General features: G+C 36.8%; 1 protein-coding gene across 1 annotated transcript in view; it reads left to right on the forward strand.

Moving 5' to 3' along the window:
* The window catches only part of PTPN1 (protein tyrosine phosphatase non-receptor type 1), a 46,494-nt gene that overhangs the window by 2,399 nt on the left and 16,604 nt on the right, over nt 1-27,491 (forward strand). The window contains exon 2 of the mRNA XM_026099606.2: nt 26,998-27,088. Coding sequence (XP_025955391.1) covers nt 26,998-27,088 — 91 coding nt within the window. The remainder of the gene's footprint in view (nt 1-26,997; nt 27,089-27,491) is intronic.

The raw sequence follows: 27,491 nt of genomic DNA on the forward strand, positions 1-27,491 counted from the left end.
AAGCATAACACAGTTTACTAACCGAGTCACTTCCTCTTATTTCTTGGTTAGATCTATTATCTAGAGATACAGAACTGCTCTGCATCTAGGGAAGGAATTATGAATACTACAGGGAGCTGAAGCTAATCTGAAGGATGGCTACAAGGAAGCTTGTCTGGGTGCCATGTGACTTTGAAGGGTTAAAAGTGTCCAAGCTTCTTTTTTTGGACAAAGGGAAGCTATGTTCATCTATGATAATAGTACAGTTGTGAAAGAATAAAATTTTAAGATTTTTTTTTAAGCATAAATAATTACAGGAAAGAGACAAAAACATCTCAGAATGAAGAACTGTTCTAAGCACTTGTGTATATCAGCATGTGACAGTCATGTCTTGCGCACTGTATGTTTAGTGGAACTATTTTGGTTCTCAGCTACAACTGGTCAGGGTGTTTACAGGGTAAACACTGATGAAGTTCTCAAAGCGTTAATCTTTTATTATTATTATTATTATTATTATTATTATTATTTTAAACACTCAGTCGCCTCCCTCATTTTCCTGTAGGTTTACAAGAACCATGAGCCCTGAAACCATGTAAAGTTTGTTCAGAGGCCCCATACACAAAAAAGCCAGTATGGCTCTCGACTGTGCTTATATGGTAGAGTAGGTCTCATTTTATTTGTTACCTTCTAGATTTATTTCTCTAAGTGTGAAAGATTGTGAAAATAGCTATCCAATCAAATTTAAGTCCTCTTCTGCAAAGCAGCAAGTTAAAGAATAATGGGCTGCGTGTTAAATGTGAACTCTGCAATGTGATACTGTGTTGAAGGTATGCAGTCTAAAAAACAAATGCTTAGGGGTAGGTGAGTGATATGTGCAATGCATAAATGTCTTTAGAAGTATCAATAGGAATGAAAAGCATTCACTCTGGAAATGTCGCAACAAAAAGCAATAGCCCAAAGCTAAGAAAAGCACAGTTTAGGCTTGCTGTTAGTGGAGGGGAGAGCAAGATAAAGGGAGGGATTCTTGTCCAGAGTAGCAAAGGCTCATTGAATTCTCATTTGCTCACAGTGAATTCAGTATCAGATTTTAATAGTAATTCTGTATGCAGAAGTCTTTCAAGATTTTGGAGGTGTTTTGGATTCTAACTGCTTATGCATGACCATAGAATGCGATAGTATCTTAAAAACACAACCCTCAAATACAGGTGGAGTTGCTCTTGTGTTTGTATAAACTGTATATGTAGACCTTAGGAATACTAATTTAGCTAATGATACTAAGTTTATTGTGCTTATAACATGAAAGTGTCTTCTGAAATATTTGCTAATCTACCATACAGCTTGGGATCTAGTACAATATTGATGGAGGCAGAGTTGAAGCTGTTGGCTATCACAGAAGTTTCTGTAGGGACACTCGTACAGAGTTTTCCTGGTGAAGATAGCAAAATTATACAAAAGTGTGCACTCTCGTGGTCTACTTTTTCCAGTGAGTAGGAGATAAAATATGAAAGAGCTGGGTATAGTCTAGATTTTCAAATATATCTGGAAACGAGTATATTAAAAACAGAGCTACGCTGCTCTGTGTGTTCTGGAAAACTGAAGTATAATTACAGTTTGGTTTGAGGCCTGTAAGAGGAATATTATAAATGTTCTTTGTTTCTTTGTTAACTTTTGAGGATATTTTGAACTAATAATACTTGAATGTTGCTTTTTTGCAAACCTCTGTAGGCTAAACTTAAATACTACAAAATATGAAGGTTAATGAGTTTGTCATCTTATTCAGGTTATGGCGGGGGTAGAAAAGTATTGTGAATATTTTGGGGCATTGTCTGTTGCATTGGCTTCCAAAGAAAAGCAGTATACTTGCAAGGAACAGCAGGTCTTGTCTGGTTTACCTGCACTCTGTCAAGATGGAAAAGGCATGGAAAACTTTTTTATGTACTCATTGTCTCTGGAAAAATATTTATATTTTTATATTCTTTATTATATATTTTTATATATTTATTAGTTTATATTCTAGAATATGCAGATAGATTTTTAATGTTGAAGTAGCAAATGGTTGGCCCTGTAGACATGTAATAGTGTGGTTGTGTTGTATTATTTAAAGAAATGAACAGGAAGTTCTAGTGTTTTGGGTTTATAAGCCTCTCTGAGAGTTCAGACTTCATGCACTCCACAAGCATTTGGGTTACATTTTGCTCTGGTGCTTTAAAAAAAAAAAAAAAAAAAAAAAAAAAAAAAAAAAAGCAAACTTATTTGCAGCAAATAAATTGTGGCATGAGCAAGACTTATTATAAATGCATCTTTGTGCCTGATTCTGCCAGTTCTTGCTACTTGAAAATGCAGGTCTCTGCATGCATGTCTTGCTGCTTCTTAACTCATGCTATGTTGATTCATTCAAGGCTTACTTTAATTGGCTCTGGATATGGCAAGTTAGTTTAGAACTGATAGTTGCAGGGATTCTGTTTCTTCCTGCAGTACAGCTCAGGGTGTTCCATGTTTTCCTGTACAGTACAGCCACCGCATCTTGATACAGCTGTGGGAGAGACCAACTAATGACAGAATAAGTAGCAAAGTCTCTGTGTGTGTGAACTCTATATCCTCTCCGTGAAAACCAAAGTTTACTTTTGATCACAAATGCCAGTATGTCTTGTACCGTTGTGAATGTTTCAGGGCACTCTGTTGCACTGGCTAGTTATGCTAGTAACTTTGTCATCTCCAGACCAACCCTGTTTCCTGATGACAAATGTAAGATTGTGCAAGTCCCCATCACATCAAGCTACTGAGCTGTTTAATTTTGCTTGTCTTTCAGACTCCAGAGTCTAAGTCTAACTAAGTATTTAGGTCCAAATCTTCTGTTACAGTATTCCTACAAGTAAAATATTAAAAAAGAACCCAGTGTTTCTCAGTTCTCTCTTAAGGAGCTATCATTTGCTAAAATCTAGAAACCATACAACGTGCAGACAGTACTACACCTGCTCCTGAATACCTTCAGCAAGTTTTAATGGTTTTAATGTGTTCTTCCACAAGTTATTTATTCCTCTTTCTTTCTCTGTTTGCTGTAAGAAAGGTGTTTGTAGAGAAAACTTGACAGTTATGAAGTAGTGTTGGCCACGTGAGAATTGGTAATAAATTCAAAAAGAGAAATAGCCCCTTTAAGTACAGAATAAAATGTGTTGTGTTAGTGGTATACCAAGTATTTTTGAAACTAAAATGACTTTCTCTTTTTGTTAAGTGTTCTGAGTAGGTTTGAATTAACAGTTCATCCTACAGGCTACTAAACATTAGTAAGACTTGCTTTGCACAGGGAACTAGCTTGGCTCTGTGGGTTAAGTTAGACACTGCCCAAGGATTTTGTTTAGTTGGGACTTTCTAGGCTGTGACTTACACTGAGGTATCATTGCTGCTTTCTTATAAACACATCAGTTCTCAGGTTTTAGATCGGTGTCACTAGCATGACATAATCTATTTGGAGTTTGAATTTAGAATAATTCAACATCTGAAATTGCAAGAGATACTAGTAACTGATTACTTAAAACTCAGAATTCATGTATGAATCAAACTGGGCATCTTTAATTATAAGGAAAATGGAGGAGGAAGGAGACCCTGCAGATGAAACAGAAAAAAACTATATATGGAGTAAAAGCTTGAATTCTTGCTATAGCTTGTAGTTCAGTGAATGTGAGAATTGGGAAGCATTCTTGTCACCAGATCCGCCACTGAATTTGTTTTCCTTTGGCCAAATAGATTAATTTTTTCTTGAATTTCCTCATATACAAAATTATAATTGTATTCAGTAGTGTGTTTGAGAATTTTTTTTTTTTTTAAAGCAAAATTACTTTCATCCCTTTTATTATACAGAAGGGAAAGAATATATGCATACTGTATTTGTATTCTATTATCAATAATATCTTAAGTATTTTGGGGGGGGATTCATATGGTTTGGAGGGGCTAGTACCTGTAAGTTAGGTTAGCACTGTGTGTCAGAAAGCTGAGCTGCTCTAATGTTACAGGCATACAGCATCGTATGAGGATTTTCTCCTGCGACAGAGGCCTGTTGTCCAGCAAAGGGAAGGATAAGATCTCTGCATAGAGTGAAAGTTTTTCAAGATGTGAGTTGAGTAGGAGGCTTATTGAAGACAAGATTGATAAGAAGTTTGAAAATTGAATCTGACTAACAAAAAGAAACCCCTTAGCTGGAGCGGGTTATCAAAGTGTTCCTGAGTGTGGGATTTCTTATTAGACCTTACTTAATTCTATTAGTTTCTGGAATACTGATTTGCAGAAAGATTAGTATAAACTGAGATAACAAGGCAAACATTGGAGGCCTGGAGGATTGCCTTTTGTATCATCTCCGCAATGCTAATTTGGAATGCTGTCAGTGTTCAGATGTTTTACAGAATTATATCAATCTAAAGCTTTGTTACTTTAAAAATATTAGATTATAATGTTTGTATCTGCACCTCTATAAAAGCGTATACTGAATCACTGTCTGTCAGAGGAAAGCAGCCGTAGTAAACAGTAAGTCCATGTATTTTTTTCTAAAAGAAGTGAGTTTATAAAAATAAAATGTAAAAATAGATTCTTTATGGTGTTCTTAAGTAATATTTTAAACTTGATCTGGTCTGTAAGCTTTGATGTTTACAGCACTTTCTCAATTGAGATTGTTTTACTCATTGGTCAACTTGTCTCATGCTGATTTGCACAAGAAACTTTTTTTGTTTATCTGTCTGGTGCCAGTAGACATGCCCTTGCTGGTTTGGCTGGGAGAGGCATTATGATACAGCATTAAAAAGCCTTTACGTGTTCACTTTGTAGATCATGTAGTACAGATGCCAATTCATTTTCTACCAAATGCTGTGAATTTAGATGTGCTTTTTCTCTCACCCACGCAAAACACAGCTAAGACTTAACAGCTTGCCTGTCATAATATACTAAGAAGAAGTGATAAAAGAGATTCTTGGAAATTCATGTGATTCTGTTCATAGTGATAGCTGATCTAATTTCAAATTGTTTCTGTTTTTTCTAACATTTAAGAGAAAAGGTTCATGGGACAGCAATGAAAAATTTGATGTCCAAGTTACAAAGGAGAATGAGATAGCGTAATATAAAATTTTTGAAAGGTTTCAAATGCTTTTCTTTCTTCTTTCTAATTCTGTAGGTTATGTTCCATATGCTTTCACTTCGCCCAACAGTTTCTCCTGGAACATGGGCTCTGTGTATGTGTGTATGTGTATATAACTTATGTTTCTCATATATACATGTGTGTGTGTGCTCCCAAGTTGGGTATTTTTTTTTTTCTGGTGGCTTTTGTTTCTAATTTAGACTTTCTAGCTGCATCTTACCTTGTCCTTTTTGTTATGATAAATTTCACTACATTTTTAAGCGGGAAACTTTTCTCTGTATCACTCATATATCATTTATATTGAGCATATAGCTTAATTTGTTGCTGACATGTTAATCTGTGGAAAATAACTGGACAATCCTGCTTTCTAATTGGGCAGATCTTTTTGTGAAAGAAAGTAGAAAGATAGAAACTTTTCACTGAATCCAGCATTAATCTCATGGAGGTATATTTTAGATTTACTGCAGTAGCATACTGATATATACATTAAAGGCCTGTTTCAGAGGCCTGGTTGTCATTCTTGGAACCTGAAACTGGATTTCTACCTTCTGAATCAGATACCTTGTTTCCTTCCGTGTTAGGATACGGACCTTAAAGTAGGTTGTTGGGTTTGTTCATTTGTTTGTTTGTTTTTTTCACTGCAGTGTAATGCAGTGGAAAGAATTGGAAGAAGCGTGCGGTAAGAGTCTATTCCATTTTCATAGCAGTAACAATGTTTTACTTCTGCATATGCAACTGCTGCTTCTACCACCTGGAACTATAGTTCTCCTAACACATAGTTAATGAGCTCAAAAGACCCCCCCAGCCCTGGCAGTGTAGTGATCAATGCCCGGGAAGATTCACTTCTCTCTCCAGCTAAGACACTGTTCATCCAATCAGACTTGAATTGTGTGGCACAGCTTTTTCCTTGTGCTTAGAAGAATGTTAAAATAGCTTCTACATGAGTAGAAAAAATGCAGTAATAAAGCAAGTTTTGCATTCTGCCTGTGTATGCAATTATATGCATATAGACAGTGTGGAGCTATGCAGATCTAGCTGGAGGCAGAGGGGAAACTGACTTCTCTGGTCAGAAAATTTACTGTAGTTTTTGTAACAAAATCATTACTTGTTGAAAATGCTGCTAAACAGTAGTATTTTGAACTTAGAGTAGCTGTTCTATTTGTGATCTCTCAGGTGCTTTTTCTTGTATCTCAAGTTCCCAGAATTTTTTGTTTTTTCTGTAAAGTGCTTGTTTCATCAAGCACTTGATGCTGTGAGTGATTCTACAAAAGATGCTCTGTTTCTCGTATTCTTTATATTTTTTTGGAACAAGAACAAGTGGTCTACACATAAAGAGGAATGTTCTCATAACCTTCTTCCCTTGTGTGCATTCGAATGAGAATTGCTTGTTTATATCATTTCTAATCCCACAGTAACAGGTTATAGTAGCGTAAACAGTGTGACCTTTTCAGTGTGATCACAGGAAGTAAAATGAGAAATCTATTTTAAAAATGCATCTTTGACTAAGGAAGAGTTTACTTCCTTTTTCTGACAGGAAAAATAACCCATATTAGTTCAGAAGATCTTGATTCCATTATACTGCCTAGGGCCTATTTTTTCACTGTCTTCTGTGCAGTCACTGCAGCTGTTTGAAGCAGGATGCTGAAGCTGTTTGAAGTAGGGACTCTGCCTTTCTTGTTTAGAATTTTACATTCTCCTTCTGCATTGCACAGGGGTAAATGGCTATGAGATGTGGGCCGCTAGAGAGAGGGAACTCTCGGACAGGCAAGAGGCTTAAAGAGGAAATTAATTTTGGAAAGAGGGGAGTGTTGGTGGTTGGAGCAAGGACTGGAAAAATACTATGTAGCTCATTAAACAGACAAATACCTATACACACACGCACGTTTTAGAAATTCTCTGAATATTTCTGGAAATGGAAGAAAAATGATGAGAATTTCAACAAGCAAGGGATGGGGGGAGTGGACAGCTACCCAAGTCTGGAAAACGTTCTTTGTTCCCTTTACAATTTAATGAAGTTGGAAAGCAATAATGGCACTTTTCCTAAACTTCTGACAAAGGAGAATTTTCACATTAAATTGCAGTTTGCCTGCCTCAGACTATGAAGTGCCTAACAGCGTCTGTAGTGTGACAGACTAAACATAAAAGAGAATCTTGATTTAACTAGCATGCTGTTTTCATTCGCGGTATTGATATCTTCTCAGAATTGGCCTGAAGTGTTTCATGACCAGAGCAGAACTGCCTTTGTACTGTTTCAAAACTAGCATAGCAAATATCCGAAGGACAAAATGTGCTGTGAACCAACAAACCCATCCTTTCTATCCTTGCATATTACAACATTAGCACTGACTAAATTGTAGTATACTGATTCAAAAAAGGGTTTAGTGTTTTTTTGGTTTTTTTAGTTTTTTTTTTTTTTTGCCAGGGAGCAGTATTAAAAAAGAAATTGTCAGAACAAAAAATAGATTCTCATTAATATTTTCCCTTTAGACAGCAATTGCCTTCAGTCATTTTACAATAATCACTCTAATAACGTATCTACACCTGTTAACAGACAGCTAAACTCTGAAAGAGTTTGTGGTAGTCTGTCTCTGGCTCATGGAGGCAAACACAGGCCCGAGCGGGTGGTTACATGCCTTGGGGAAAGTGAGGTTCTGAACAGCCCGAGGCTCGAAATCAGGAGAGCGCCCGCTGTCTTCACGGCAGGTGTGCCCGGTAGCAGGCAGTGCTCAGCGGGTACCCCGAGTTCTGGAACTGCTTGGTTCTCTGTGTTCATCAAAACAGGTCCTGTTTTCAGTAGTGCTGAAAGATTGGAACAGGAGGTAGAAAATATGCAAAATCTTTACAGCTGCTAAGTTACTGGATTTATTAGAGAGCATTGGTGGAGGAGTTTAATCTTACAGCAGTCTTTTTAAAGCTTGTCAAGAAGCAGGCAGAGTAGAAGGACTTTATGGAAATTACTAAGAAATTAATGACCAAACAAAACATAATTTGTGCAAAGCTTACCATTCAAAGCCTCAGTTAGAAGTTGAATCCATTGTGCTAAGCTGTATGTGACTGCATTATTGTACAATTCAGTGTACAGCCCAGTTTTCTGTGACTGACAGCAGGAAATTCCTTATTTGCTATTACGTCTGCTAAATTCTCTACTATGTGAAGCTGGGGTTCTTGGGCGGTTAAACTATTAGGTGCTTAGTTTCTTTTAAGAGTAGTTAAGTAAGTTAATATTGCTACCTAGTTAGGAGAAAGCACTTACACATTTAGGAAGGCTGTTTTATTATTTTCATGTAATTATGCATTGGAATTTTAAGAAAACAGCAAAAGCTCATTAAGGTTCCTTATACTAAAGTCTTCCCTAAAAATGTTTTCTCTTATAAAAGTATCTTTCTGCACATTAAATTGTGGCTTTAAATGCCTAGAGAAAAATAATCCAGTCTTCTAGTAAAATGCCTTGCCATCAGCAGTGTTTGTGTAACAGCAAGCAGTTGTGTGTGATCCTAATAGCTGATAACCTTTGTTTGCGGATCAGCGCTCTGGAGCCCTTAACCTAACGGTCTCTGGGGGGAGAGGGGGTAGAAGAGGACATGATAGGGTGAGTTTTTTAAAGATGTGTGGAAATTACTGTGTTGCTTTTTCTGTAAGAGTTCCAGATACGTGCTAAGACTGCAAATGGGGGTTTGAGATAGCCACCAAATTATAAAACATGTTTAGTCAAGACTGATAACTGGCTACGGCTGACAGGAAGTGGAACATTATGAGCAAGAGTCTAGGGGAGCTGTAGGGCGTGGTGAGCTAGGTATAGCACTGTGATCTCTGCTGTAAAAGAGGAGTGTAAGAAGTAACAGGAGTTGTGCATTTCCAGAGAGGATGCCGTAATTACGGAGATGGAGGTTATGGTAGTTTCTTGGCTTTGCTGAGTGGATTGATGTTCTCTGAGTGAATGATTAAGGCTTGCAGTATTAGTAGATGCATGAAGCAGCAAAATATTTATCTAGTCTGGCCCATGCAACTTATTTTCACTCACAACATTGTTTTGTTAGCACAGGGAAGATTAAACAGGCCTTTCAAGGCCTAGCTTGTCTAGTTTTACAGTCTTTTTCACATACAGGAGTGCCGAGTGCTGATTCTTCCTGTGTTAGGATTCCTGTGAAAGGTCGTCTTTACTACGTAATGTGCCTGTTCAACACAAACTCAGCATTTTTTGCTTTTTAAACTCTCTGTTGCTTTCAGATGGGGAGATGACGACCCTCACAGCTGAAGGTGAAAGCTGTCTCGCAGTGCTATGACAGTTAAAGCCATTTCCAGTAACACAGCATTTGTTCTGTCAGTGTCTCAAAGTATTGCTTTACAACTTGGAGAAGTAATAAAATATAGAATAAACTTTAGCATTAAGGATATGGCTTGTTTTGGGGTTAATGGAGGAGTTGTATCATCCTGCAGGAACTTCTTGGGCCTGCTGGCCATAGATAGATTTTCTTACATACTCTCTATTCTGAAGACATACTTTTATTCACTTTTTGTATGAAAACTAATTGCTGAAACACACCAGAAACAATACTTAAGAGAATTAAAAAGCAGTACTGTTTCCTCTGTGCCTGAAGACTTAATATGTTCTATGGTTTGTGTGTGAACACAAACAGCTAGTAAAACAAGGTACTCGGAAACCTAATTCAAATGTAGCTGTTGTAACTTTTTGATGTGTCGATTCAGTAGGTTTGTTTTTCTAAGGTTCCATGTTACGTCTGTGCTCGGGATGCAAGGGTTAATATTCTCTCTCAGAAAAGGTATTGATTTTTTTCTTAGAACAGCTTATTACTCTGGAAGTAGTTGTGTAAACATTCAGCTTTAAGTGCAACATCTTCTGTTAAACCTTCATGTAGAACAGTGGTGCCCAACCTTTCTGTCCTGGAGCCATGTGAAGGCTGTACAGTCTGTTCTGTCCCAGTCATCAACCAACATGCTTGTGCACTTGTCATGTGACCTGCAGCCCTTATGTGACCCAACATTCATATAGTCAGGTAAAGAAATGTGTAAGCTATATGGGATAGGAGAAACATCAGTGTTTGATTTCTCCAAGAACCATATTTCATCCACAGGTAGTGAGCTGGTCATGTCAGGTTTAGAAACTGTAAGCTTTAATATTAAACTAGCTTAACTTAGTTTGGTTACTTAAACAGATATTAGACAATCATGTGAGAAAACATAAGTATCCTAATTCTGCTTTATCTAACATCTGTTTTCAGCAGTACTGTTTGTTCTCAGCAGGTTTTTGTGTGCATTGCAGTAGCTTGGCAACCTGTAGGTTGCACCATTCAGTGATTTCAGTATGCTTTTAATCGTCACTGAAATTTTCCTTTCCAAATTTGAGTAAGTACCGTGAAGTGGGCATCTACGATTATAACAGCAACAGAAATGTTAAATGGATCTTGACTAAAAGAAGCTGTTCATGGAGATTGGTAATCCAGTTGGTTTCTTCAAATTTTAGTGCAAAAATCTTTGTTGGAATTACTTTAAGAACAGATACTTTAAACTTCTTTCTGTGAATAGTAGTCAACCATTTACAGCTACTTCAAGCTTCCAAATACAGATCTGGGGAGTAGGCTGACAGGCGTAACTACCGAAAGCGTGACTATCTGCTGGTTATGTTGTAGCAGCAAAACTGTTTGGCCTTTCTCTGCATGCAGAGGCATGAACGTGCTTTGTGCTGTCCTATTATTTGCACATTCTCTTTAAACTTGAATCTCAGTATTCTAGAAATGGTACAAAGCTTTTGCTAATAGTATGATGAGTATATTTTAGCAGAATGACTCTTTAGTTCCATTGCCTTTGTTCTTGCTAATGTCTGATGGCGTTTGCAGTGAAGCATTCTTACAGCATAGATTAGGATTTGCTGTGGGTGTTTTTTGGAATTCTTAGACCCTAATCTGTAGGGAAGAAACTGAGTACAGGAGGGAAACCCACTTAGATTACGGCGTTGGTACCTTTTGTAACAAGCGGTTCATAATTTTGAAAGAACAGTGTTTCTTGATACCAAGCAAATTCTCATAGCACTGTTAACTTAAAAACTGCATCTCAACATAGGCAGTAAAACCATGTTACGGTGCAAATGTCTTCAAGGAAATGATGTTTACCACTAAATAAGATCTAAATGTATTTTTTTAATAGGCGATGTGGACTTCACAGCTTCCTATTTAACAATTCCTGCTACTTCCTTTCTTGTATGTCCTAGTACTTCCTCTACATGCAAGCCCGTAATTTTGAGAATCTTGATGGAATTAGTAGAAAGCTGGAAATCTGGCTGTTGCCTGTTCCATAGTATTCTAATACAAAAATAGTACTGATGGGGTCAGAGTGTGTGCTGCATCTAGTCATGGCAAGACATTATCCAAGTAACTTCTGCAAATTAATTAGAAAGTTTTACTGAGCTTTTAGAGTATTGGAGTACCAAATCATTTATGAGAAGTGACATCCCTTTGCTCTGAGAGGAATAATTTTGCTGTAAACACTGACTGCAATTCCTTAATGTTTCAAAGTATTGAAAGACCTTACTTAAATGAGGATGGAATCCTTTCTTTTTCATGTTAAACATTTACTTGCTAGCTTGTTCTTTTAAATGCAGATTTTTGTGTTATGGTTGTTTTTTATAGCTTTCTCTAGAAAAAAAGTAGATTTAAAAGCAAGTCTTCATGAATAGAAATATGTTTAAGAAGTCACTCTTTTAACTTTCCTTTTTATAAAAATACTAGTAAAATAACTGACATGATAAATTTAAATCAATAATTTGGTGGTTTAAATATAACTTATTTTTGAATGCTAGTTCTAAACTCACTGTGATAATGCATGTTGTTGCACACGTGTCATTCTTATCTACCTGCTTCTGCAGAGTAAGAATCTGGTACTTGTAGAGGCACCTTTGCATTAAAATTAAAATCTTTGACAACCTGACCATTAATTCATTTTTAAGTATGCTCAGCATTGGTCTGTCACTACTTCTGCCAACTAAGTTCAGTGATATTTTGACTGTTGCATGTGGTGGGATAATCAGCATTTTGAAAATCTCGCCCTGGGAGTGCGATGTATTCAGAAGTTTATCTAGCAGGGACTTGGGCTAAATGGACAAGATAGTGTTACATGCACAGTTTGCCCAAAAAGTAACTGTGATTTCTGAAACATTTCTTTCATCGAGTGAACAAAAAGAGCTCCAAAACATCAGCCTCCAGGTCGTCTTTCTAAAACGTAGAGGGCTCACAAAAAACTTTCACAACAGTTCTGGTGTATTGTGCTGGAGAAGTGTGTTCAAGTCTGTTTCATGCCATTGCTGCTAAGTAGATATGGGTGCTACTTGCACACTTTTGTGCACCGATTACTGAAACTAGAGTTCAAAGCTCTGAACAAGGAATACATGTTCGTAAGCAAGCAGCTATGAACTGGGCCTTTTCTTTTCCTTTCAAGGCAGGCTCTTCTGGATGCTCCAGATAGAGAGGAGATTGCCTTTACCTTATCAGATAAGAATATATGCTTATATAAATTAAACATTACAGGAGAAATAGTGGTAAGTCTCTAAAATCTGAATAATCTGTTGCTGTTGCATTTGATATGGTAACAGTATTGTGCTGTGCTAATTTAGTAGGTTTCTGAGAGGGAAATAACCTTTAGAACTCTTATAGTATGCAAACTAATTAGAGGTTACAATGAACACAGCTGTCTCTGCCAAGCTGACTAAGCTAGGAATTCAGAATACTATTTTTAGCTAGTTTATAATGCCTGTAGTCCTCAGTGGTGCTCATCTTATTACCTTTAAACATTACATTAATGTGTATTTTTCCCACTGATAAACTAGGTACAACCAACAGTTTTAGTCCAACCAGTCTGTCACTTTTCTGCTCGGAACAGTGGGCACATACAGACAAAACACGGTAGATGGCATCTGGGCTGTGGTAGACTGGAATCATGTCTATGAATTGTATGAGTTCAAGCTGAAAGTCTCCTTGGAGGAAGAGGCATGTTACCTGGTACAAAGTAATTGTTGTTTTCTGTAAGTTGTTTGCAATAGCCTCTCTAGCATCCATATTTCCCCTTTCCTTGCCTTTCTCTGTTTCACGAGAATTTCTTGTCTGCTATTGTTTGTATTCAGAAATGCTTTTCTGTTGATTCTTGAGATACGATCAATATACAGATCTTGCAAAAATTATTATAAATTCTGAACTGAGGTATAAACATCACTGCAGTTAACTGTGCTTCTGCAGTCTATGAAATAACCGCATTAATTAAAGAATTTGGAAAACTGCTGGTATTTCATTAGAATGAGTTACTTTGTGGTGAGGTGTCTACATTTCTGTGAGGTATTGTCAAGACTAACTTCAAAATTATATTCTGAACTACTCTCTTTTTTCTAATAAGCTTTATCTACTGCTTTATACAAAGATTATTGGATGAGCAAAAGTGTTCCTCATATGTGTACTGAATAGACATGCTTCCTGTGTAAATTGTGTTACTTTTTTTTAATCAATTTAACTTTAACATGTGTGAGTAACATATAGCAAGCTGGTGTCTAAAACATGTTTAACTGCCTGCATTTTCTAAAAGCATTTATCACTAGCTTAACTTGAGATAAGAACTGAGTTTAAAACTATTCTAGTTCTTGTTTGCTTCTATTAATACCAATACCTTGCTTGCTTTATCCTCTAAGTTAAAGCAGATAAGATCTGAGTTTAGTGTTAGTCAGTGCTGCATGCAGAAAATTATTGTTGAAAATTAATCCTGTTTTCATGAGCATTGAACCAGTTCTCTTTTTTCATGATGGTAAGAGACTTCCAGACCAACTCAAATCAAGAAAATAAAAATTAGACAAACTCTAGAAGATAGTTCTGATTCCTAAGTAATAATCCTTCTGTTTCTGATTTTATGTCATCGTGGAAAATAGGCCACTGAAAATTAACCTAGATGTGCTTTTGTATTTAGAAAGACTTTCTCACCAAGAAAGTAAAGGATGTGCATGATTTCCAGGCCTGGCTACTGTGGCTCTGGATGATGTCCGCTTCCAATAACAATCTTTTTCTATAGTGCTAATGGAGCAGGGGAGCTAATCTAAATCTTTTTTTCCCTTGTCCCTAGGGACCAGGGAAGACAAAAGCATTCCTACAAGAGCCAAAAAAAAAAATGCACAGAAAAATATCCTCCCTGCTCAAAAGAGAAGAATATAGTTGTTCCAACACAGCTGTCAACCAAAGTGTGTTACAGTGAAGTAGTTGGATTCCTAAAATGGTAGTGAGCAAGGCTGACTCTTAAGTTAGAAACCTAATGAGTTAGAGCGTTGCAGATGAAGAGTAATCTGTTTGGAGAATACAAGCAGCATCCACAATAGCTACCAAGAAGCATCTTCCGGTGGTCTTCAATGGGCAGCTTCCTCAATTGTTGCATTTGAGCTTCTCTTGAGGAGACATGACTGTGATAGTGGCTATTTGGAAGAGATAATGTAGATCGAAATTGCTACTCTAGCTGAAAGACCTGTCTCTTTCCAGCTGAAACCCTGTAAAATTTTAGCAGTCCAAGTTTGATATAAATGTTTTGTTTGGAATGTGATGCCAACAACAACAAAAATTTGACATTACGGCATCCAAAGAACAATAGCAGTGATGTGAAAAATATATATTTCTTTGTAAGTCTTAAAGATATTTTAATAGTTTTAAGTCTTCGATGAACTTGAAAAGGATTATGTGTGTGTATATTCTTACACACAGCCTATCTTTTCCCTTTACGTGCAAATTCTGATGCTGTGTTAACAGCATAAACAAAAATGAATTGGTGATAAGTCTTGGAGTGTATGAAGTCTCTTACTTTCCTTGTTACCTCCTAGAAACTACAGTCAGTGTATTGTAAAGTGCCAGATAAGTTGGCAAATTCATAAAGAGCTTGATAAATGTTAAAACAGCTCCGGAGTTCTTTAAAAACTCACTTTGTTTTAGACATATATAGTGCTTTAAGACCTCTTCAGAATTAAAATTTCTTCTCTCTGACACAAGTTAATTTGTGCTTTTGATCAAAGTGTCTCTGTGTAGCCGTCTCTAATTCCATGTAGTTTTTAATAGTCACTTAGGGCACCAACCAGAACTTCTGAAGTCATCTTATTTCCTGTTTTCAGGTAGTATTTGTGAAGTCCATCTTTGATCTTCTTTTGTGGAGCCATCATTGCTAGTAACTGGATCACCACTTTTAATGTCAATTTTGCACTGTTCAAGAGCTAGAGATGCATCATTTTTTCTATTTAACCTCATCATCCAGCTGCAACAGAAAGTATTGCTGCAAAATAAACTGAAAACTAGAAAGAATGTGTTCCCAGTTGCTGCATCCATAGTTAAAAATCCTTGTGATTTTATTCAGCGTATCAGATGCCCTTCTGGGAATTGTTCTAGTGCTCAATGTATGTGTGTGAAACTGCTCTCTGAAAAAAAAAGACTCTATATTTCTTATCTTTACCACTAGGAGACTGTTTAATAAAACAACTGTTCTTTCTCTGACTTGTTAGGCTTGCCTTGAGGATTAGAGCTATACAATATCTAAGAGCTTGGCAAATAAAATTTTTACTTCTGCTGAATTCAGTAGAGATGATGACGACTTTGTAGTTGGCGGCAATTTTACCTACATCACAGGGATTGCTAAGGTCTTGTCATTTTGTAGATACTTTCTCGGTCCCTCAGGGTCCAGTCACTTTATCAGCTCATTCCTAACTAAAATCCCTTATGCATCATGGGTGATACCTAATCAGTTCAACAGAGAAAAAAGTGTATTGTAATTAGTTAGTGAGGCAGCCTTCCCAGCTTATCTTGTGTATCATGCCAGTTGAACTGTTTGTGGAATGACCTTTTTTTGGAAGCTCTGATGTGTTATGCTTTCATAGATAATCTCATAAACACATCAGGAGGGGAACTGTGTGAGCTGCTTGTATGAGCTGTGTTGCAGTTTCACCACACAGTAGGCTTCAGCATCTTGTCATTTTAAACTTTTAGCAGTGTGTTTGCAGAAGATATAGCTAAAATGTCCTTCTAACACTGACTTTATTTTCCTCTAATGATTTCTAACTGTGATGTGTTCTAAAACAATTAGCTTTCTTTCTCACATACAATATCTTAATCTGAAAATTTTGGTAGTTATCTCCCACCCTTTTCTCCTTGGCCATTCTGTAACTTTAAAATGATTTTTTAAATTATTGAGTGTATATGGAGTATATATCACAGCAGATAGGGAATACTGGATTTGGCTAGTCTTTTGTTAATAGGATGCATATTCTGGGATATCAGTTAGTAAGCTAGATGTGTTTAACTCACATCACCTGTGAAAGGAATATAAGTGATGCTATGGTAGTTCTGCAATTCTGTAAGTTTAAGCTGCTTATAAAAAAAAATTCTTTAAAAAATCTCTTCTAACACTTGGAATATTATTTAGTTTCTTTAAAATATTAGTCTTCAGCAAAATGACTGCAGTGTTTGTCTATTAAGCAGTTAAACTGCTGTGCTGTTTGTTTGGCTTTTAGTCAACATACTTTCCAGGAAAAGGTGAAAGGACACAGATACCACAGACAAGTTTCATTTGTAATTCAGTGAATGTGAAGTATATCTTCTAATGTAAAATGAAGTTGCTTTTAAAACTTAATGAAGCCTTAGAAAGATTCAAACTTCAGCTCCTCAAATATATAGGATTGCTTCCTTTCAAACTTGGTGTGTGTGGTAATACTCATCAAGACCACAGAACTTGTTCTGTGTTTGGATGCTCCAGGTCCTTTGGTAATTGTAGTAGTTTGCTTTCATTCATTAGATGGGCATGTTAATAGTCTCTCCAACTGATGTACAGGGCTTGAAACAGTGACAGTAGCTCAAATACCAGTTTAAATAACTGGCTGAAGCCTATCTTTAGGAGGAAGTTTATATTGTTCTATATTGGCACAATACCTGGTATGATGGGAGCCTCTGAAATTCCTCGTTAACAGTGGAAATAGAAATGCCAGATATTGCTAAAATTTACTTCTCTTTTTGTTGGGCACTGTGCTGGCATGCCTGTGTAAATAGAGGCGCAAGACGTGTTCAGAACCAGAGGTCCTGGAACAGACCTATACATTGGGATACAAAACAAAAGGGAGATGAGAAAAGAATCCCCAAAGGCCTGGTCAGCTTTTAGCTGACAGGGCATCTAAGGTGTTGCCTGATGAGGGTGCGCAGGTGGTGCTGGTGGTGGAAATGGGTCTGACCGCAGTCCACGATTGCATCCAAGATATGTCATTGCTGTCATTCAGGTGCCAGTCCAAGTTTAAATTCTGAAACAAAAATTCATTCACAGGTCTCCCGTGTATCATTTCTTAGATACGTGAGTAAGAGAAAGCCAGCAACTGTAGTTTGGTTAGGAAAGACATGATTTAAAAACTCTCAAAGAAAAGAAAAAGGAAGAGACCCGCAGGTGGCCTTTTGTTGTATTTATCAAAATCAAGGAGAGTTTGTCAGAACAGACACGAGGAAAAGGGGGAAGAGGCAGCTTCACACTGCCTTCAGATTGTCATACAGGCAGGATCTAGTAATGTTTAACTGCTTACTACTGTTGTCCTACAGTTGACAGGAAATGGGAGTTTAATTGTTAGCGTGTTTCCTAATGAGAGGAGAGATCAGAAGTTTTTCTCCCTAAAGCAGAGCACACACTCTGATGCCTTGTAGCTGTATAGATCAAATTGCATGTGCGGTCTGTGTAAAGGGAGGGGATGCTAACTTACGAGACAGAGCCATGTGCCTGTGTGCATTTACAGGAACCACCTTCTTCTGCAAAATTTTAAATGTACAGGTTTCGCTATACTGAAATCAATTTACAGGAAGTCAAGCTGGAGTGATTCACTTTCTGCATATTGATTTCTGCCCAAAGTGAAACTTCTGATATTAACGAAGCATGAGTGATTTTGAGATATCACTTCAAATGACTGAAAATAAAGCTTTTTTTTTTTTTCCTTATTATTAAAGTTTTTCTAAAGGTGAGATTTAAATCTGAATAAGAGTTATCTGGGGTAATTCTTGTAATGCTTACGAAGTTTACAGGTAGTTTCTGTTTATATGGGACAAGAATTCCCACTGCTCTTCTCCCTTTACTTCAGTACCTTTTCTGTATCTTCTGAAAATAAATTAGCCGCTACTTGGTAGAATTCAGGGCTCCAAAAATGGGCTATCCATATGTTTGCGTGATCATGGCAGAAGTAAAGAGGAAACATCTGAAAATAGATCCTGAAGCAGAGTAAAAAACAAACAAAAACCTTATAAGATAGTTCAGTTTATTCCTTCTGTCTGTTTAATTCTGTTCTGGTCACATTTAGGGATGAACAAAGCTTTTTCGCTGTCACTATTCTTGCAGTTTGTAATGGAAAATGAATTTTCAGATTTTTTTGTTAGTTTTAATACTATAGTTTTTAAAACAGCATATAAAGCTTTAAGACACTTAGGGAGTAAAATTATTACTATGTATGTACTATGTAATAATTTTATATAGAGAATGAAATATTCCTTCACTTGAGTACCATAAAACTTGTTCTCATTGACAAAATATAGTCTCTCTAAGACAATTAGAATTGTCTGACTCCTCCAAATATACCAAGTCAAAGTCTTTTTTGAGTGCCTTTATTACTGAACAGATGCAACTCAACTAGTGGTGTTTTTCAGACACATATTAGTATACTTAGCATGATTCACATACTGTTCTCTGTAAATTCTTGATTTTTTTTCTGTAACTATTTTGAAGTTATTTCTCTCTCTCTTCCAAACAGTGTGAACTTCTCTTTAATGAAATCCAGATTCTAAGTGATGATACAATGATGATGATTTTTGTAGATATTTCTAGTTGCCCAGTCATCTTAACCTGGTCAGAACTAGGTTTGTTCTTCTCGGGTGTAAAGCGTGTGCGCACATGCATGTTCCATGTGTGTCTTTATCCATCAGATTACCTATAAAAGTCAGAGCAAAATCTGGTTTATAGCTGTTGATTTTAGTGAGTGATGAAGTGGTTTTTTATAGCTTGATCAAATGCCTGTTACATAAAAGAGTATTTTATCCAAAGCCCATTTGGTAGAGGGATAAAACTGTTACAGATTAAGTCACCTCAACATGGTGTTGCCTCCTACTAGCTTTTAGTAAATAGAACTCTGGTTACTGAGAGATATGGTGTCAATTGGCTGCTGTTACATAGAGATTATGAAATTTTTAATCTCTGTTTTATTACAGATTTGCACAAAGTAAGTTATTTCTATAAGACAGATACTAAATTTGAAAAAGTTGGAAATTCTCGCATGGAGGCCAGCTGTTAGTGGTGGAACCGACTGGGCAAAAAGGACTAGTTAGCCATCAGCTGAAGCCTTCTGTGCTTGCTCTAGCACAATCCTTGAAATGTTTAAACAGAAGACTATCATATCACTAACCTTTTAAGACTTTTTTTTTTCTGTGCAGAACATTGAGCTTTATAAATGAGTCAGACTTTTTGGATTTATACACTGAACTTCTAATACTGAACTTTAATGTACATTTTCTGATTGCTTTGTTAACCTGGGTGTCTGTTTTCTGAGACCTGTGTAAATAAATTTAAACACTTCAAATTCTATCAAGAGTTTGAAAATATCTATGTAGTTTTGGGGAATTTGGGAGGAAATATGTAGCTGTTTCATGATTAAAAAAAAAAACCTTCTTAACCAATAAAACTTTAAAATATTAGTGACTAATGACCAAAAAGTGAGTAGTGTGCCTATACTAATGACCAAACAGTGAACAACCAGTAACGTTGGTACAGACAGCTTGAAATTCACTGTATCACTTTGTAATCTTGCTGAGAAAGAGGCCCTTAAAATCAAGAGAACCTTACTTTTTTTTTTTTTTTTTTTTTTTTTTTTTTTTTTGTCTTATGAGCTGTTTTATCCAAAGATGAAATGGTGATTATGCATTACGCAAGAATTTGGAGACATATTAAAGTCTTGCTTTCTTAATACTGATTGAGGTTATTTACACTGTATGTAATGTCTCTGAAAGATAGTAGGGGATTGGGAGTGAGTGTAAATAAAAAATTGTTCCACAGGCCCTGTTTCATGAAGTCAGAGATCCCCTTGAGAAACATCTACAGCGGTTCCAAGGGCATCTCTTGTCCTTTGGTTTCCAATTTACAGCTTGTCATTTGCAGCTTGTTTAAATTCTAGAAAATACGTCTTGGTTGTGCAGCACAGTGTTCTGGCTTTACTGTGAAAAGGTGTGGGATGAAACTTTTCTCGCCCCTCCTCTTCTTTCTAGTATCTTTACTTTTTTAGGTCTTCTCTCTCCCTTTCCTCCCCACCCTCCCTGAAGCCTTCAAAGTTTACACACACACAGCCTTTACCGCCTTCTTTTGTGGTAGTTGTCCTATAAAAGTTATTTTGCTGTTAGGTGGCTTGCAAGATGTTAGAATGAAAATACTAGGTAATTCAGAAAGGAGGACTCTGTTTAGAATCACTGTTGTCAGTTTACAAAGCCTGGAAAACCATACAGATCAGGAAAGATACTTTAAACTCATACAAACCCATACTGCAAATAAAATCTGGATTTGCAAAGACTTAATTCCTTCAGGAGCTATGTAGATACCTGGGCTTTCCAATGCATCAGTCTGTTCAAGATGAGGTTAAGCCGAAATTCTTTATCTGGAGACCCCTAATGTTCAGGAAAATCAAGATCTGGATCTCATCTCTGTGATTGTTTTTCTTATAGGAGATGAGTAACTTACTTAGAACCTCTTTAATAAGAACACTTAATAAGACTGTGGTTTATTTCCTGGCACTGACTTCCTTTGATGATAAAGATAGCAAAGCTTTTCCTTTGCAAAATAGCTGTCGAGAAAACCATTTTGTCTTCTCGAAAGTGTCTGTCCTTCCAGTAACATCTCAGATTTACTTCTGGAGCAGATTGAATTGCTGGAGAAAAAAATTGAGATGGACATGAAAATGAGGGGAGAACCTGGGTTATTTTCTTATAACGACCCTCCATTCAGTTGTTTCCTGTTTTGGCAGTGAGTTCGTTGCTACAAAACACCAGAAGCCAAGTGTTCCTGCCAGCTACTCTGAACTTCTTCTGTTATGGGTCATAAATTTCAAGGACAAACTGTATTTTGAACTTACTGAAATTTGAGAAGGCCCATGTAATTCTTTAACCTAATATTAGAGTTTAGTACAATGCTCAGCACAAACAGTCAATCTCTGGTTGCCCCTGCTCTTCTTCAACCCTCAAAAAAAGTTGGAGTTAAAAATCAGTCTTTACTCGTTGCAGGTAATGACGCTGAACCAGTATGAGAATCCGAACAACTGAATTCTGCGAAGTTGCAGGATTTATACTACAGAAATGTTTTCCTTTTGACAACATGCAAAATATATATCGCACTATTGGAGTTGCTAAATGGCACAAGTGTGTGGCCTTCTCCCTTACTCAAGTGCATACCTATGCTGTAAGAACAGCTTGGGTGCAAGTGTTTCATTGAACATTTACAGTGTTCAGTTATATACCATGGTGAAGTGGGTACAAAAAGGTACTGCAGGATTAACTTTCATAATTTTTGAATTTCTAGTTAGATGTGTTAAAACAGTTAGATGAGAAATAGTCTATAATACTTGCTAGCGGTAAAGAACAAGATGAGCCCAGGAAAAATTAGTACCCTTTCCCCAGTGCTGATATGATTTTAATAACATGATCATGCCTCGTTTACATTCTCCTAGGGGGTTATTTCCGTGCCCGCAGCCAGCTGACTATAGTGATAGAAGCATTGCTTACGCTGCATTGCTACAACCTGTTCCAGATTGCCCACATAGTGCTGAATTAGCAAAGGGCTTTCTAGGAAAACCATGTTGCAAGTGTGTGACATTTTTTTTTTTAACTGATGTAACAGTTTTGTTGAACTTTAAACAAGCCTGTCCCTTTCTCTCTCTCCATGCAGCTTGACCTCTGGAAGGGGCTCAGCATACCAGCTCATTGGCTTTTTGGAGACATATTAATAAGCAAATCAATATTATCATTTTTCCTTGACAGCAAAACTGAGAGACTAGATAAAATGTTCAAAAAAGGGGATTAAAATTGACATGTATTTCATTTATCTGGTAGAAATTCTGAAGCTTGTTGTTATGATTATTGTTACATGATGTAATTGTCCATTCATTTATCTGGTCTTTGGATACACATTGAGCTTCTCATTACCTACAAGTTACATCCTCATTTCTCATCCCCATCCAAATGTCCTGATATCAAGTTTCTTATGGTATAAGAAGTCCAGTCTTGTTTGTCAAAGTGAGTTGAATGAAAAGTCGATCTTGGTATGCTTTATATGTTAGCAAAATTATTTTGTAGAGAAGGAGTCTATTCACTGTTTCTCAGTGACTAAATTTGCTACTGTGCAAACGGAATCTGAAGACGTTTTCCTCTTTGTGTCAGGTAGCTGTTTTGGACCCCTTAGTACTATCAGTTTTTCTTGTGATCCTCTGTACAGGTCTTTGCTACTTCATATAATTGTACTAACTTTTTTCCATTCTGATATCAGCTGTAAAGACATCTCAGAAAAAGCAGCTTTCAGCTTTGCTATTTAACTTCACTACGTCAAGTGTAAAAAGTGGAAGACATTAAAAAAAAAAAGAAAAAGAAAACTACAGTAGCATCATCTTTTTTTTTAATGCTACCTTTAAGAGTATACATTCTTTTTTTTCTTCTTGTACAACAAAGCCCTTGAGCTAAAACTGCTATTTTTTTTCATTTAAGTGTTTATATGCTTCCTGTGAGTTGCCTTCCTTAGTATGACTGCCTCAGTAGATAGATTACTGTGCACTTCTGTAGGTCTTGATAAGATCTTGGCAATTGCTGTTTCCCATAGGAGCAGAACTGTTACAATGGCAGTATATCATTATCTCTTGGTCTGAGCTACTCCAGAATTTATGATGTAGTAAAATAAAAAGTGTGATCAAATTGAGGCCTGCTCAAAAGTTTAGAGGAAGCCTTTATACTGAATATTTAGTTTCTTTTCTGGAAATACTGACATGCAAACCTGAGCAACATTGCAATATGCTTCAGTGACTAATGTCGTGAAAGCCTCTTCGTGTGAGCTTACCTAATATTTATAGGAAGTTTTTTTTTTTAAGTTTATGTTCTTTCTAAACCTCCTGCTTGTATTTGTGAGCGAGATAGTGAGGGTATAGTCAATATGCTGTTGTGCTAGTGTTTAGGTATGGCAAAACTGGGTGGTGCTGAGTGCCAGTGGCTAGGACAAGTAGGAGAAAAGATTACAGAAAGTACTGATTGGGTGAAGGAGGAGTTAACAGACCTAGAGCTCTAGAGTAGCTAGGGGTTAAGAGACTGAACTGGGGGCAATTTTTTGAAGGCTGGGAGGAATGAAATCAAGGGGCTGTGGACTCTGGAGTGAATTACTAAGGTTAGGTTTGTGGCTGGGAGAAGGGTCAGGAAATCTGGTGCAGAAGGCTTTGGGACAAGGGACTGAGCCACCATGAACACCTCTTCCTGCTGAACGTCTCAAGAACTCTGGAGAGCAAGGATGTGTTCGGAGGACCAGTGTCTTTTATCCAAATAGCACAGCTGTCTACCCCTTGCAATCTCTGTCCTATCTTTGCAACAGGAAATGTGATACTGCTAAGCCAAATTGAATCCATTCCTGTAACGGAGAGTAACCACCTTCTCTTGAAAAGCACTGAAGTCCTTCTTATTCCAGTCACTGCTACAACTTAACAGCAACAAGAACGTTCCATTTGAAGAACAGCACTTCAGCAGACTTCCTCTTTCCACCCCTGAAATTATTGGGGGTATTTGCACTGTGTACAGGACTTAAAACCAGGAGATGAGTGGCATGGAATGACTCATGCTCAAAAACAGAAGCATTTAACTTTGGAAAACTGACTTCAGTTCTAGCCCTTCCTCTTTGAAGTTTTATATTACATGACCTTTTAAATGAAATGCTGTGCTTCCTTTTTAAATAACAGTATCTTTGCAGTGTGACTACGAGTGTGATTCAAGAAAGTGTTAACCTTATCAATCCCTGTATTCATCCGCTAACTTCAGTTCTTGTAACATTGCTGGCTTCGGGTCCCTTGTAGCATAACAATTCTATGCTTTGCATGAGTCTGCTTTCTCCAGCAGGGAGATCTTGTAGTAGTATTATTGATGTATTTTGAAACTGCCCTACCACCTGCATCAATAGTTTCCTAATTTGATGCACTGACTCTTGCACTAACCGATCATAGAAGCTTCTGAGGAACATACAAGAAAGCCTATAACAAGAAGACCATTTCACATAACTTGTCACTCGAGTATTTCTCTCCAATAATCTTCTGTTGAAGACCATCTGATTTCCACTGAAGTCAGGTTCATATCCTGGAAGTGATCTTAGATATCTCATTACTGTTAGGTGCTCAAGCAACTACTCTAGGCAAAAAAACACTTTTATTCCATATTGCTGACATGAGGGTGCCCCATCTTTTCAGGCAGGGATCTGACCACTGAGGAGCAGGCATGCATGACCTTCAGGATTTTCTATTTTATTGGTATTCATTACATTTAGAAATGAAATGTCATATGCTAGTTGGATCTTCATGCAGAGCAGCAGCTTGCTTGGTGCAAGATCTAGGTCCCTACTAGAACTAGATTTTTTTTTTTTTTCATTTTTTCCCTGTCTTTGAAACTTGCTTCAGAAATGTGTTATGCTATTAAAATTGTCTGTGCTCCTGAAAGGTACATGGGTAACTTCTTTTTTATTTCTCTATGCCTGTGGGAGTTATGCATCTTCAAGTCATTTATTCTTTCTGTATGTTTAGGCATCTTAGCATCTTTTCTTTTTTAAAAAAAAAAGAAAAAAAGGTAGTATTTTGGTAGTGAGGTAATAGCCAACTCTTTAGTCCCCAAACAATAGCCTAACAATAACCTTAACTAGTTTAACCCAAAATTTACAGCAAAAAAAGCCTAAGGATTTATGTTTTGGTTTGCATTTTGCTATTTTCTTTTCAAATGGACCCTGAGCAGTTTCTTTACACTTAAAAAAAAAAAAAAAAAAAAAAAAAGTAGGCTCTGTGGGAAATGTGGTTAGAGATCTAGAAAACCATTTTTCCTAGTTCCTTGTTTTTGTCTCTTGTTAATCCTGTACAGTGAGTACAGAAGAGGGGGGGAAAAAAAAAAAAAAGCACTGCAAAATGCAGAATCACCAACTTAGTGTCAGGGCTGAATTTAGGAAAACAGCCATTTTAGTTGCTTCGTGGTTGAGATATTAGACTGTGGCAGTCGAGATCATATTCTCCAGACTGCATTCTTCATAAGCAGAAATACTAGCAGACATGTGTTAAGTTATAAAAAGACAGCAGCTGATGTCTCGGCTTATTTCAGTGAGGAGCCATTTCAGAATACTGTACTAATTTTGAGCAGGTAGAGGTAAAATAGAACTCTTAGCTTGACATGTAATATTCAGTGTAAATAGATATCTATTTGAATAATGGGGTAGAGAAAGGTGAATCTGAAGCAGGTAGCCCACAGCATTGTAAATGATTCTTTATGCAAAACTGGCAGAAACCTGGCCTGTATTTTAAGATTTTGAGGTGGTATAAAATCCTCTTCCTCTGTTGGAAAGCTACCACAATTTAAACGAGAGCCTGGGCTAGTGTGAAACTTTTAATGTAGGAGTGCCCAGCCTTTCTGTGCAAGTGGTCTACATACCACAAACAGCCCTGCACATGGGCTGTGTTCAAGTGTGCAGAAGCCTGTTCTCTGCTCACATTGGTTATAGATGTGTGGCTCAGCATCCATGCTCTAATGTATCTGTATCTGGACAGAAAGCTTACTTAATGTAGTACTCAGCTTCATTCAGTTAATTATCTTTAACAAAGTAGATTTCATTTTATGAAAAGGGATGAATTTAGCTGAAAGATTAGGTTTTAATGATTATTTTTGAATGGCCTCTGGGCTAGGTTCAAATGTTCACTTCAAGTAGTTGCGCAAACTATTTGTCTTAGGACTTCCTAAACTTATTTATCCTGTCTAAATATCTGTTTTATAGTAAATCCATTCCTTCAGTTTTCATTAATTTTGGTTAAACCTGACAGCTTCATCTTGAAGTTCCTAATACTATAATTTTTAAGAATTGTGTACTTATGCAGTATTTATTTACAGTGGGAAGTTCTATTTCTACAAATTGAGACTAAAGTCCAAGGGCATTAGAATTCTTTTTATTGCATCTTCTCAAATTGTATCAGATGTCTGAAGTATAACACGGTGCTGAAACAGCCTGGAGGAAACCCTTGATGTATGCTTGAGATGGTTCATATGGTCATATGGTTTAGTTGTGCATATGCATTGGATACAAATACTCTTTTGCCATTTGCAGGTTTGTGACATCTTACTGATAAGTGAAGATAAAGATCGAAATGATCTTAGGCATGACTGTAGCGTGCAGTTGTTGACGCATCACTCTGTGTATTCGATGCCGAGGGGTAGACAGGTTTTTCTATCATAGTGAACTCTTTCTAATTTGTTGCTGAGTCAGAAAAATAATTGATAGTTCCACTGAGAGTGGAAACAACTGCATAAAGCAGTTTATATGAAAGTGCTTTGGGGCAGAGACTCTGCTTCATCAGGTGTGTAAAGTCATAATGTCTGGTACTACTACTTAAAGTTTTACTGTTTTATTATGCAAGATAATATTTTAACCTGCAAATAATGTTAATGCTGTATTCTGATAAATTTAAATTCAGTTCTTAATTTGAAGCCCGAAGACCTTACTGTCTAAAACTCCAGTGTATGAAACTGTCATGTTAATTGGATATTTGTCTTAAAATAGCTAATGGTATGATGATATTAGAAGGATTCCCATCTAAGACTTTAATTTATTTTTTTAAGGACATCAGGCATGAAGCCAGTGACTTTCCATGTAAAGTGGCCAAACATCCCAGAAACAAAAACAGAAATAGGTACAGAGATGTCAGCCCCTGTAAGTACACTTTCTTTTCCATTGTTTGTAACTGACTGTTGACCTCTAATGACTTCTTTTTACAGTTAAGGGCTCTTTGTAAGAACAAGATTTCTGTTAGACATCTTTAATAGATATCCCTCATATATAGATATGTATCCAAGACAATTCTTTTGTTAATGTTACAGGTATCACAGAATGTCATTATATCCATAGGATTAGACTGTAGTAGCATACTGTAGATTCTGTATTTGTGGACAGAAATCTGAAGAGAAGAACTTGCTTTACCATTTAATCATTATGATAGAGAAGAATGGTGGTTGAAATAGCATTAATAAGAATGCAAGTATCCTTTCCATGAGCGTTCTTCTAGTAAATAATGCATAATTGCCCTTTTTTGAGATGGGGAAGACCTTGCATAAAA

The sequence above is a fragment of the Dromaius novaehollandiae genome, chromosome 16, assembly GCF_036370855.1.
Source record: "Dromaius novaehollandiae isolate bDroNov1 chromosome 16, bDroNov1.hap1, whole genome shotgun sequence".
Lineage (NCBI taxonomy): Eukaryota > Metazoa > Chordata > Aves > Casuariiformes > Dromaiidae > Dromaius > Dromaius novaehollandiae.